The sequence below is a fragment of the Mobula hypostoma genome, chromosome 24 (assembly GCF_963921235.1).
Source record: "Mobula hypostoma chromosome 24, sMobHyp1.1, whole genome shotgun sequence".
NCBI lineage: Eukaryota > Metazoa > Chordata > Chondrichthyes > Myliobatiformes > Myliobatidae > Mobula > Mobula hypostoma.
Genome location: NC_086120.1, coordinates 100,561 through 115,107, shown reverse-complemented (window position 1 = coordinate 115,107; position 14,547 = coordinate 100,561). Strand labels below are relative to the sequence as shown.

The following is a 14,547-nucleotide window of genomic DNA, read 5'->3' as shown; positions in this document are numbered from 1 at the left end:
CTAATTCCATCCTTTACGTTACCTGTAAATGTTTTATATTTAACAGAGGGTAGCACAAGTACCTTCAGTTCTTTAATATTCTGTCCTGTGTCCTGATCCTTTTCCTTTAATGAACAATCTAGTCTCCAGTTACTTTCTGCAAAGCCTCTCATACTCAATCACCCAATTCTCCACTTAGTTTACCATCCCATCATCTTCTCCAAGTGCTACTGAACTCTCAGTTGCCATTTACTCACTACATGCTTATAATGGCCATTTGCACATTATGCTGCAGTGTCCCCTCTGGCACCCCTGTTTAGTTTTCTCTGTAATATGGGTTGGTCAGTACCTATCATTTGTGAAGCGCAAGTGTTATTTGTTACTCTGGTCTGAACTGTGGAACTGAGGATACAACAGAGATGTTCTGGGGTTATCGTGGTTGGCACTAATAATTGCAGCCATTTTTAAATGGGTATATATGACTGCAGCTAATAGTGATTGTGTCTTAATTTCCATTAATAAGCTTTACCAGAGTTCCTTGATGAAAAGGATCAATTAGATATTTGCTGACTGTAGGTGCTTTTGATATGCTGTAGCTGGAATTCAGTGCTTCACCACTTCCTATCGCGTGTTCATGTCATTGACCATTTCCTTTGGAGCTTTCATTTGATATTAGAATGATACTTCGAGAATTTTCAAATAATTCTTCATGGCGGTTTCTCTTCCTCATCAACAATCGTATGTCTAAATTTGGTATCTCACTCCTCTGAAGTCAGCTTGACTGTAGCCAGTGCAGTCTGGATTTATTTTAAGATTGGCTTTTGCACTTAATATCACTGTTACGCTTTATGAAATTCTAACATGATCACTCTGTGTAGGGTTTCCTTTATTACTAAAGAGTTAAGCAAATCACAATGTTAAATTGCCTGTTTCTGAGTTGGTTCTAAAGTATAGCAAACCTCTCAAATTTAGTCTGTATACTGAGCCTTTGGATCATCCTCCTTAAGCCAAACTCTCTAATTTGTTGGTACCCCTCAAACCTCAGTTGCAAGTGCTTTATTCAGCTGTGCACTGATACTGGTGGTCACTGTCTCCTGGTATTTATGCCACACTGATGAAAATCCTGATGTTAGTGCTCAGGTCTTTAAACAAGGCTGTAGGTGCTCATTAAATGTATTCATGTTTGAGATCAAGAGATTCCTGGATGGCATGAGAATCAGGAATTCTGGGAATTATATTTGAAGGTGGAAACGTAACTTTGGGCAGAGGAAGAGACTCAATAACATTTATTGCATGTCTACACCAATTCCTGCCCATGTTGTGCAAGAAAGCCTTAGAAGCAGTAGTAATGTAGAAAAGTTTGGAACACTAGGTTATTAAAACTGAGTGATCATAGCTTTTGGGAAACATTTAACAAGTTTGAGCTTTTTACTTCAGAAAACTTGTATATTAGAGGTCTTCAAAGTTGGCCAGTATGACTAAGGAAATTATAAAAAATCTGAAATCAGGAACTACAAGTCTAGTAAAAAGAAATAGCTCAGTTTTATTTGAAAGGAAATTTGTGGGAAAGACTAAGAGAAGATGGATGACATATTCTAAGTAGATAGTGTAGAAATGGGCCATTTCATGAATCCTAATTATTCACCCTACTTCTCACCAACTCCAACCAGCCTATGTATGGGATGTAGGAAGAAACTGAGGCCCCTGGAAAAAACACAGTAGTCACAGAGAAGACGTGTAGATGTAGAGTGCCAAAGGTCAGGACTGAACTTGTATCTCTGGTGCTGCAAGTTAGCAGCTCTACCAACTGCATTGCTCTCTCCTGTGGACCATGAATACCAGTGCAGACAATTTTGTCTGATGATATGTAACATATCTAACACAGACCTATGTTGAGATTAGTAGCAAAATAGGTGAACGACTGCTCCAAAATTTCAGAAACCTGAAGTAAACATGTCTAAAATTCCTGCTCCGCGTCACACCAGCCATTTATGCTAACTTGTTATTAATTCTGTTTGTTTTTCATTCTGCCCACATTCTCATCAACTCTTCCTAGATTCACTTAAACAGCAGGAGCAATTTATAGCTGCAAATTAAACTACCAATCTGCATGTCTTTGGGATATGGAAGGAAACCAGAACACACGGAGGAAACCCAGACCAAAGAGAATTTACAACTGTAACAGAGTTAAGAATTGAACCTGGATTCCTGGAGTTGCAAAGCAGCAGCACTATTTGCTGTGCTTCAGTAGAAGGAGTATATCCTGCGCATAAATACTCTGCTTGGTTGCCAGTTATTCCTCTTTCCTCCTCGTGTACCAGTTTTGTCCCTCATGGTTATCTAATTACTTAAATAAAAAAAAATTCTGTTTCCTCCATCCTTAAAGCCAGAGAGTTCCTAGTCATGATTGTTGTCTGAATTATTTTTCCCACCAAGTCACCTACTCTTGTTCCTACAACACACATCAAAGTTGCTGGTGAACGCAGCAGGCCAGGCAGCATCTCTAGGAAGAGGTACAGTCGACGTTTCAGGCCGAAACCCTTCGTCAGGACATATTTATGAATTAGGAACAAGAGTAGGTGACTTGGTGCCATCATTTACTGAAATGGCAGCTGATTGGATTCTTATTAAGAATCAATCTGCCACTGCCTAAAAGGCTCTGCATTCACCTCCCTTTGAGAAAGATTTAAATACTTCTGCAACCCTTTAAGAAATTTTACTTTGTCTACCTTAAATGAGTGATCCCTTATTTTTAAGCAACAATCCCTAGTTCGATTCTCCCACTAAATAATCAATTAATTCAAGCTGCCATGAATTTTTAGAATCTTGTGTTATGATAGATTTCATTTGCTCTTCTGAGCTCCAGCAGACAATAACTGAGTTTGTCTAACTTTCCTCGTAAAGTTTATGTCAATTCTATTTAAAATTTGTGTTTCCTGATCTTTGAGCCATCCATAACTGGGAATAACTTTACCTTCATTAACCTTCTGTGCTCCAGTGAGAACAAACTGTCTTTTTTCATCTAACCTAATAGCATCATTTAACCATTTTCCATTTCATAAATCTTTCCTAGCCCTTCATATCTTGGTGATTGGATGTGGGTGGCTAACCATTTTTTAAGAGTTCAGAATGCTTCCCTGTGTTTGCTTTGTTAGTACATCTCTCTATGATTTACTTTACAAACCACTTGTCATGCTGTTCCACTTGAAAATATTTATACACCCAGGTTCCACAATCTCTATTTCCCATAAAGTGGAATTCAATCTATATTTTCTCTCCTTATTTTTCTTTCCAAAATATATATCTACACTGATCTATGTATTCAATTTTTATGTAACACACATCAAAGTTGCTGGTGAACGCAGCAGGCCAGGCAGCATCTCTAGGAAGAGGTACAGTCGACGTTTCGGGCTGAGACCCTTCGTCATTCAATTTTTATGTTACTTTCTTGTTCCTTTTAGACAGCTTATCTGTGACTTCTGGCAGTCCATTCCTGCAAGAAGAGACAAAAAGACTGGTAAAGCTGCATGATATGGAGTGCAGTCAGTGCAAAATACCAACAGAAGGGAAAAATCTATAGACGTCATCCTTTATTATCTGTTTCTGTACCATTAGTATGAGTAATCACCACCCTGTCATGAGGACAAGAAAACATCTGCCTATTATGAAATTTTATTGTGTGTGGCTCTGTTACTATGCTAAAATAGGGTGATTTGAAAACATCTAACATTTTCAACTTCAACATCCTTGAGTGTGGTCTTGCACTGCAGAATTATGCTCCTCTGTAATCTCACTATCGGTAGTGCTAAGCCTGTGGATCAGTCCTTGTTCAATGAAGAATATAGGTGAACATGACAGGAGAAACAGCAGACATAACTAAAAATGCTCAAGGCTTTGCAGAGTAGCTAGATTTGCTGTAACTAATTAAATACCTGACTGGAACAGGAATCTTGGTGAATGTCAGAAGTATCAGTACAAGTAGAAATTTAGGGGAGGAATCTTCTCCATCTGTTCTTGATTGCCTGTCATCACGGTCAATATTCATCAAATTAACTTTTCTACAGCTAATGATAAATGGTTGAGAACACTAAACACCACAAGGAAGGTGAGACTAAGCCCATCTTGGCTGTTGTATTGTGGAGGTATACGAGCAGCACCTGTAGTTACAGAGTTCTGTTGGCAGCTAACAGTTGTCCAGGTATGTTCTTCCACAGAAAGAATGAAAAAATTGGTTTGATGATGATGCGCCATTAGAATTCACTCTACTCAAAGTGATGGAAGATTTTGGGGAGAGTTCTATCAACTGGCACTTGCCAAAATGGTCATTGTGGAACTTATCAGCACTATTTAGCAACACAGCAACATTAGTGCAAACATGGACAAAAGATGTGGATTTCAGATGTGGAGGAGAAATGTATTGGAGGTCGTGTTGCTGGAATATGACATCAAGTAGTAATGTTAAAACTATTGTTCATTGGAATTTGAGGAGATTACACGTAACGTAGATAAAGAAGATCCAGTGAATGTTGTATATTTGGACTTTCAGAAGGCCTTTGACAAGGTGCCACACAAGGCTACTTACCAAGTTAAGAGCCCATGGTATTACAGGAAAGTTTCTGGCATGAATAGAGCATTGGCTGATTGGTAGGAGGCAGCAAGTGGGAGTAAAAGGACCCTTTTTCTGGTTGGCTGCCAGTGAGTAGTGGTGTTCCGTAGGGGTTGGTGCTTCTTTTATGCTGTATGTCAATGATTTAGATGGTGGAATTGATGACTTTGTTGTCAAGTTTGCAGGTGATATGAAGATTGGTGGAGAGACAGACTGGTGGAGAGGCGGGAGGACTTTGACAGATTATTAAGTGAATGGGCAAGAGACTGACAAATGAAATACAATGTTGGAAAATGCATGGTCATGCACTTTGGTAGTAGAAATAAATGTGCAGATTATTTTCTAAACAGGGAGAAAATCCAAAATTTTGAGATGCAAAGAGATTTGGGAATCCTTGTGCAGAATACCCTAAACGTTAGCTTGCAGGTAGAGTTGGTGGTGAGGAAGGCAAATGCAATGTTAGCATTCACTTCAAGAGGTCTAGAATACCAGAGCAGGGCTGAGGCTTTATAAGGCACTGTTGATGCCTCACCTTGAGTATCGTGAACAGTTTTGGGCTTCTCATCTAAGAAAAGGTGTGCTGGCATTGGAGAGGGTTCAGGGCAAGTTCACAAGGATGGTTCTGGGAATGAAAGGGTTATCCTACGAGTAACATTTGATAGCTCTGTGTCTGTACTTGCTGGAATTTAGAAGAATGAGGGGGGATCTTATTGAAACCTTCTGAATATTGAAAGGCCTAGACAGAGTAGATGTGGAAATCATGTTTCCCATGGTGGGCGAGTCTAGGACAAGAGGGCACAGCCTCAGGATAGAGGGGCGTCCATTTAAATGCGGAGAAATTTCTTTAGCCAGAAGGTGGTGAATTTGTGGAATTTATTACCACAGGCAGCTATGGAGGCCAGGTTGCTGGCTGTATTTAAGGCAGAGCTTTGTAGGTTTTTGACTGGACACTGCATCAAAGGTTACGGGCAAAGGCTGGAGAGTGAAACTGAGGAGGAGAAAAATGGATCAGTCATGATTGAATGGCGGAGCAGACTCAAATGGGCTAAATGGCCTAATTCTGTTCCTATGTCTTATGGAATTGAGTGAACTTCTTCCTCTTGTTGGAGTTGTACCTGCAGAAGTATATTTGTAAATGTCAGAAAGCAGCCAGTTCTGTCATTTAGTTCAGAATATTGCTGCAGGAGTTCCTCCACCTTTTGCTGCTCCAAAGTGTTTGTGGATATTTGTAACTCCCCAGAAATAAAGTTTACAATACTGTGCGCAGTAGGGCTTGAATGGTGTTCAAGTCTGGACAGCTAATACCAGCAGTTACAATGCCAGTAAGGATCCAACCACCCTCAATCGTTGGTATCACCTTTGGCCATTGCCATCAAATTCTGAACAGATAACGCAACTTGTATCTTATGGCTCAGTCACGTACATGAGCAAGTTCAAGTCTTGTTTCTAATACATTGAGCGACTTGGCTCCTGACAATCCCAAGCTTTTGCTACTGTTGCATCTGTGGCTGAGTATAGCTGCAACAACACTTGAAGCTGAACGCAAGCCAGCACAAACCAACTCACTTCAATAGTCTTCAACCTGAACATCTGTTCCATCTACCAGTGGAACACCACAGCTACCATATTCACCATCTACAGATTGTAGCAACCTCTAAGGCTTTGAATAGTTTCAACAGGCTGTGTGTATGGGTAGAGGACTGATTAAAGAATAGAAAGCAGACAGGATAAATATAAAAACTGTTTTTGCAGATTTTGAGTGTATGAAAAAATCATATATACACACTAAGTCCACAATGGGGGTTCTATGTAGGGTGAAACAGGTATCATTTTAAGTTAATGAGCTTTATTCAGATTTTGTTTTACAGCCTTTACCACAAGTGTATCTGTTCTAGGCTCTCAGCTACTCACAATTTATATTAGTGAACTTTATAATATGGACAAGAAAGGAATGGGGGGTTATGGGTTAGTGCAGGTCTGTGGGACTAGGTGAGAGTAAGAGTTGGACACGGACTAGAAGGGCCGAGATGGCCTGTTTCCGTGCTGTAATTGTTATATGGTTATGTGTTGTGGTTAATTAGTGAGTTTAATGTATTTGTTTTCTGAGAGATCACAACTGTCTGGGAAAGAACTGTGAGAAGAAGAAAAGGTTGCAGAGGAATCTAAAGAGATTGGGCACCACACTAAATCCTCCATCTTATACATCGTGACCTCTTCCCCAAGGACAAGACCAGACCTGTTTTCCTCTCGAGGTTTTATTTGTCAGTGGAATGATACATTGAAATTTTCAAATACTGCTTCATGAAGTTTTTCCTTCCTCATCATCAATCATGTCTAAATTTGACTTCTTAATCCTCTGAAGTATGCTTGTAGGTATACTTATGCAGTTGGCTATATTTAAGCTTAAGATTCTGGCTTTTGCACGATGTCACTTTATGAAATTTTATCATGTAATCTCTGTGAACCCGTGAATGCTATTCCTATTTTGCACTTTCAATTTTATTCTGAAATAGTGTTTTTTTTTAATGTCTTTCTCTGTGCTGCTGCCACAGAACAACAAACTTCAGGACATACTATATGTCAATGATTATAAATCTGATTCTCTTCCTTAGATTTCCTAGGAACCCAAGGCACACTGCTAGATAACAATATGGTAGGCTGTGGGCTACTTATCTCACGTCGGTCTGATTTTTCAAAACCTTTGGTCTCCCCTACCTACTTTGTGTGACCCGTTCTATTGCAGTATTTATTATTGTAGATCTGGCTTTTCCTGCTGCCTTTGCCAATTTAAGGCTGCATTTACAATTAAAATGCAGTGACCGACCTGGCCTCTTTGTTCAGTCCCATCAACTTCCATTCCCATCCCCCAGAGATCAGAATAGGGATACAAATGCTACTGGGAAAAGAACAAGATCTGTCGTGTATCAAAAGGTAGGCATTAAGAACATGAAGTGCTAAGAAGCAGGTGTGAGATAAAATGAACTTGGATAGGTAAAGATTATTAGAGCATGGAAGCAAGGATTTATATCAACGGCATTGAAGCAAGAGAATAATGAGACAGTTTTTAAATCCTTGGGGATCCTTGGTGCTAGATATAAACCACAATCGATACAAGTCTGAGATGGGAAGTAAAGATCTTGGCAAAGAGCTAGACAAAAGTTATTAAGACATGGACCATGATAAATACTGGGTGACAATTGAAGCTTTCAGTTTATTGTTGACTCTAGATAAGATGTAGAACAAGTCAGGTTAATGAAGTGAGGTATCAACTGACAGAACAGGCTTGCTGCATGCATAACGGTGGCTCCCTCTTGATTGTGCAGACACACATTTCCTGTGTCATGATACCAGAACTGAGATGTGATAAATGTCTTGAAAGATCAAACAGACTTTAAAGGAAATAGGTACCTATTCTATATACTTAAAATTAGGCAAAGATTTAATGAAGTGAACATAGGGTCATCTATTTGTTTTGAGGGAGGGAGAGTTTAAAACTAAATGTCATAAAGCACAATTTACTCAGCAGTAAAGCCAGTGGGAAATTTAGGAATTCTTTTTGCTGGGAAAGTAGTGAGAATATGGAGCTCAGCAGCTTGGTGCAGGTGTATGATAATCTGTACTTCAAGGACATCAGAGAGACAGGTCATGCTTGTGAAGCCAGATGAAGATTCATCATAAAAGTGTTTGTCATAAATGCTAGTGCATGTTTATATTGCCAGGCATCCTGATTCTGTGTTGTATGTTTCATTTATGCCAGTGCTCTAGTGATAATGTTGCGCAAATGCAAAGTTTGTCCTGACTATTCGGACAGGTTTTGTATCACTTCGAGAAAGCCGTGATCAGAAAATAATTTGTTCTTTAAAATGCCTGGTGCAGTTTTCTGCTGGCCTCATTGGGCAGCATCAGCAGGTTGTAGTAGTGTCTAGAAGACTGTACCAGGTTGTTTGCTATTTGAGCTTTCTGTAATTTAATGTTTATAATCTTGTTAATTAAGTTATTGTGGAGGGCACAGTAGCATAGCAGTTAGTTACACAGCACATTACAGTGCTAGCGATCAACAATTGTAGTTAAATTCCCTCCACTGACTGTAAGGTGTTTGTGTGTTCTCGCTGTGATCACTTGGATTTCCTCTGGGTGCTCTGGTTTCCTCCCACATTCCAAAGATTTCCAGGTTCGGATAAATAAGTTACAGGCATGATGGCACCAGAAGCACGGCGACACTTGTGGGCTACCTCCAGCATTTCCTTGTACTGTGTCATTTGACGCAAATGACACTTTTCACTGTATGCTTCAATGTATATGTGACAAACAAAACTTAGATTAGGTAGTCTTTACACTTTCATGTAACAACTTAATGCAAATCAATATAAAGCTGATTTTTTTCTGCTCTCTTACAGATTCTGCATTTTCAAATGCTTTATCTCGCCCCACACCCTCTACTCAGGTAGCGAGCCAGTCCTGTCAACCTCCCATATCAGCCAGTTACCCCATTGCCCGCCCTGTACCATCTTATCATGCGCGCATGCAGACCGGGCTCCTGACCTCATACAGGCCTACTGCTTCGCAGCGGTTTTCGACTCTGCCAGCTACTCAACAACCAGTGCCACCTCTACACTTGGTGCCATTTCAGCAGCCACCCTTGACAGCCACTCCTGTGTTGATGAATACCCCATTAGTATCGGCCAGTACTCCACCACAACAGCAGCAACAGTGTTCAGTGTACCAGTACCAGCAGCAGCAACAGTGTTCGGTTTATCAACAGAGAGGCCCTGAGATCCAGAGAAACCATTGGATGGAGACTGTTAGGTAAGAAGTAGGACTCACCTGGTGTTAAAACACTTCAGTGTACCTTCCTTTGGATTCTGCAGGATAATCTCAAAAAGTGCTTTGGATTCATTCATTTGTAATGGCAAACTGATTGCTTGTGCTCTTAACTTTGTAGCAAATCACAGAACTTTATTAAACAAGAAATCTCAATTGCAGAGCCTAGACTATTGTAAAAACCTTCCTGGTTCACTTGTATTCAGTGGGGGTGGGGGTGGGGTGAAGGGAACGGAATCCACCACCTGTTCCCAAAACCCTGCTGTCCGTGTGATTCATAGTTTAATAGTCGTTATTCATCAAAATGGTTTTTAATGCCAATAGATAATTGAATTAAAATTCCACGGCCACGTTGTTGGGATTTAAAGTCTGGTCTCTGGATTACTAGTACAGTAACTTAATCACTACATACCAAGTATTCATTACTTCTATTAAAGCCATAAAGTAGTACAGCATGGAAACTTGCCCTTCAGCCCAACTCATCTGTACTTATTTAAATCGTCTTGAGTGTTGTAGTGTACCTGGCCCAACTACGTACTCTTCCAAGCAGCACACACAAAATGTTGCAGGAACTCAGTCGATGTTTCAGGCTGAGACCCTTCAGCAGGACTAGAGGAAAAAAAGATGAGTAGATTTAAAAGGTGGGGGAGGGGAGAGAGAAACATTAGGTGATGGGTAAAGCTGGGAGGGGAAGTAAAGAGCTGGGAAGTGATAGAGGGCTGGAGACGCGGGAATCTAACAGGAGAGGAGAGAAGGCCATGAAAGAAAGAAAAGGGTGAAGGAGCACCAGAGGGAGACAGTGCGCAGGCAAGGAGATAAGGTGAGAGAGAGAAAAGGGGAATGGTGAAGGTGGGGTGGGGAAATCAGGAAGTTCGAGAAATCGATGTTCAGGTCATCAGGTTGGAGACTACCCAGACGTTGTTCCTCCAACCTGAGTGTGGCCTCATCATGACAGTAGAGGACGCCATGGATAGACATATCAGAATGGGAATGAGGAGCAGGATCTCCAGTGGCCACCCATTTTAATTCCACTTTCCAGCTCTTTACTTCACCCCTGCCCCTCCCGCTTTCACCCATCACCTAGTGTTTCTTCCTCTCCTCCCCCATCTTTTAAATCTATTCCTCATCTTTTTTTCCTGCTGAAGGATCTTGGCCTGAAATGTCGACTGTACACTTTTACATAGTTGCTGCCTGGCCTGCTGAGTTCCTCCAGCATTTTGTGTGTTCTTTGGATTTCCAGCATCTGCAGATTTTCTCTTGTTTGTACTTGCTGTTTGATTAATTTGTGTGAAGAAGTTGCCCCTCAGGTTCCTTTTAAATCTTACCCCCTCAGTGTAAACCTATGTTTTCTCATTTTAGACCATAAGACCATAAGATATAGGAGCAGAATTAGGCCATTTGGCCCATTGAGTCTACTCTGCCATTTCATCATGGCTGATGCAATTTTCCTCTCAGCCCCAATCTCTTGCCTTCTCCCCTTATCCCTTCGTGCACTGATTTAATCAAGAATCTATCAACCTTTGCCTTAAATATGCTTAAAGATGGCTTCCAGTGCTGCTGTGGCAAAGAATTCCACCGATTCACCACTTTGGCTAAAGAAATTCCTCCTCATCTCTGTCTAAAAGGACGTCCCTCTATTCTTAGGCTGTATTCTTCTGGTCTTAGACTCTTCCACCATAGGACGCATCCACTCCATCAAGGCCTTTCACCATTCGAAAGGCTTCAATGAGGTTGCCCCTCATTCTGCTGAATTCTAGTGAATACAGACCCAGAGCCATCAAACACATTTCATATGACAAGCAATTCCTTTCTGGAATAGTTTTTGTGAACCTCCTTTGAACCTTCTCCAATTCAGTACATCCTTTCTAAGATATGGGGCCCAAACCTACTCACAATGCTCCAAGTGAGGTCTCACATATGCTTTATAAAGTTTCAACATTACATCCTTGATTTTATATTCTAGTCCTCTTGAAATGAATGCTAACATTCCATTTGCTTTCCTCACCACAGACTCAACCTGCAAATTAACATTTAGGGAATCCTGCACAAAGACTCCCAAGTCCCCTTGTACCTCGGATTTTTGTATTTTCTTTTGATTTAGAAAACAGTCAACCCTTTCATTTCTTCTACCAAAGTGCATGACCATGCACTTTCCGACACTGTATTACATCTTCCATTTTTTTGCCCATTCTCATAATCTAAGCCCTTTTATAGTCTCTTTACTTCCTCAAAGTTATCTGTCCCTCCACCTATCTTCTTATCTTTTGCAGATTCCATCATCCAAATCATTGACCAGAACATAAAAAGAATCGGTCCCAACACAGACCCCTGTGGAACATAGTCACTGACTACCAGCCAGGAAAGGCTTGCTTTATTCCTACTCTTTTACTCCTGCCAGTTAGCCATTGCTTTATCCATGCTATAATCTTTCTTGGGCTCATAGCTTGTTAAGCAGCCTCGTGTGGCACCTTGTCAAAGGCCTTCTGAAAATCCAAGTACACAACATTAACTGATTCTTCTTTGTCTATCCTACTTGTTACTTCTTCATAGAATTTCAACAGATATATCGGGCAAGATTTTCCCTTGAGGAAACCGTGCTGACTACGGTCTATTTTATCATGTGCCTCCAAGTACCCCGGGACCTCATCCTTAATATTGACTCCAGTATCTTCCCAACCACTGAGGTCAGACTAGCTAGCCTATAGCTTCCTTTCTTTTGCCTTCCTCCCTTCTTGACGAGTGGAATGAAATTTGCAATTTTCCCTTCTTGTGGAACCATTCTAGAAGCTAGTGAATCTTGAAAGATTATTATTAATGCCTCCACAATCTCTTCAGCCACCTCTTTCAGAATTCTGGGGTGTACAGCATCTGGTGCAGATGGCTTATCTATCTTCAGACCTTTCAGTTTCCCAAGAACTTTCTCTTTAGTGATGGTAACTTCACTCACTTCATGCCCTGGAATTTCCACCATACTGCTAGCGTCTTCCACAGTGAAGAATGATGCAAAACACTTATTCAGTTTGTTCGCCATTTTGTTGACCGCCTTTACTACCTCTCCAGCATCGTTTTCCAGTGGTCCGATATCTACTCTCACCTCTCTTTTACAATGTTTCTGAAGAAACTTTTGGTATCCTCTTTAATATTATTGGCTAGCTTACTTTTGTATTCCATCTTCACCTTCTTAATGACTTTTTAATTGCCTTCTATTGGTTTTTAAAAGCCTCCAAACCCTTTAACTTCCCACTGATTTTTGGTCTATTATATGCCCTCTTTTTGGCGTTTTTCCGGGAAATGCTATATATTCTATGTAATTCGTGATTTTATACACCATGATAAGGTCACCCCACAGTGTCCATTGTTCCAAGGAATCTGTCATTGTCTGTTCAACCTCTCCCTATAACTCAGCCCCTCATGTCTTTGCAAAATTCTTGTAAATTTTTTCACTCTTAATTAATGATATCTTTCTTATAACAAAGTGACCAAAACTATGCAATACTCTTAATGGCCTCACTAAGATAGTGTACAGCTGCAGCGTAGCATTGCAACTATTATATTCAGTGCCCTGACAGATGAAGGCCAGTGTGACAAACACCCACCTCACCACCCTGTCCAATTTTGGAGGCAGTTACTTGTACATTGTACTTATCTGATTGAAAGATGTTTACCATTAATGGGGCCACTTTTCTAGCTGATCATCTGTGTTGAGAGCTAATTCTGTTGGTATAGTTACTAATCTCTGTATCTGGATTTACAGGGAAGAGAGAGTGACATCAAATTTCCCACAGTATCACTCGGGTCACGTTCACCTGCATCGATACCAGTTAGTCCCACCTAGACTACACCTGGTCTCCATGGCAGCTCCATCTGTTCCTATGGTAAGACAAAAATGCTTTGAAGATAGTATTTACCCGTGTGCTTCAGTTGAATTTTGTTCAGGTTAACTTCCCAGTCCATTCAAAAAAGTTTGTTCTGAATGCTAGTACACAGTAATTTCTATTAATTTAATGTTAATTTATTTGACATCTGATTACATTGAAAGCAACATTGCAGTCGTTTAAAATATAATGCGTGGCTGGATATGTATGTGATGAGCTTGTTGGAGAGGTCAGAATAACACTGTCTATATCACCAGGATTAGGAGAACCACATGATCTTATACACCTTGTACTAGGTCTATACTCTGTCTTGTACCAGAGGAATTGATCTGAATCACACAATTTTTTGTCTCTAGCGATAGGTCCAAATTACACAGCCCAGTGATCACATGATCAGAAATCCCAGGAGTTGGGCTGTGTTGGAGAAGTTCATGTACCGAGGATTAAGTGTGAATTAGTAATGAGCAAAACCTTGACTGTAAAATTTGAATATGGATTGGGGGAATAATCAAAAAATACCCCCATTCCCCTGTAGTGTTTGGACCTATGTTTATCAATGTGAAATTGGATAATAACTTCCCATAATGATTTCCTTAATAAGAAGTTTAGCTTTTACAATATCAGATCATATAATTCCTGGAGCCTTCTACTCCACTGAAATAGATTGAATTGTTCCTCAGCAACAATTTCATTCCCTATCCCCATACCCTTTTTGTTACTGTAACATCCAGAACCCTGTTATGAATGTCATGAATGACTAAGCCTTGAATGTCCTCTTGAATGGGACGTTCCAAAGATTTATTGCCCTTTGAGTGAAGATATTTCTGCTTATCTCCTAAACGATCTAAACCCTAGCCCAGATTCCTCATGGACCTCTGACTGCATCTCTCAAGGCTTCAGAAGAATTTTTTCTATTATTTATATTATTCTTAGACTCTTCTGGTCACCACCAACAAGCAATATTATTTCCAAACTTCCCAATCATATCTCTAATATCCATGTTCAGAGCATCGATGTATGCAACAGACAGTGAGCTCCCAACTCTGATTCCAGTAGTTCACTCCTGGTTACAGGCTTCACATCACAAAAACGATTCACCATCAGCTTCTCCCTCTTACGGCATCAACAATTGCGTTGTGCTTAGGGAGCACCACAGTAGAGTAGCGGTTTGTAAGACACTATGACAGCTTGGGGAATTGGAGTTCAGAGTTCAATTCTGCATCCTTTGTAAGACTGTTTGTACATTCCTTACCATGTGCATGTGGA

General features: G+C 40.4%; 1 protein-coding gene across 6 annotated transcripts in view; it reads left to right on the top strand.

The window, feature by feature from the left end:
- The window catches only part of LOC134337619 (E3 ubiquitin-protein ligase arkadia-C-like), a 162,100-nt gene that overhangs the window by 91,777 nt on the left and 55,776 nt on the right, over positions 1-14,547 (top strand). For all 6 annotated transcript variants that reach the window (XM_063032795.1, XM_063032793.1, XM_063032794.1 and 3 more), the window contains 2 exons: positions 8,983-9,391; positions 13,161-13,281. In XM_063032795.1, the coding sequence (XP_062888865.1) occupies positions 8,983-9,391; positions 13,161-13,281 (530 nt within the window). The remainder of the gene's footprint in view (positions 1-8,982; positions 9,392-13,160; positions 13,282-14,547) is intronic.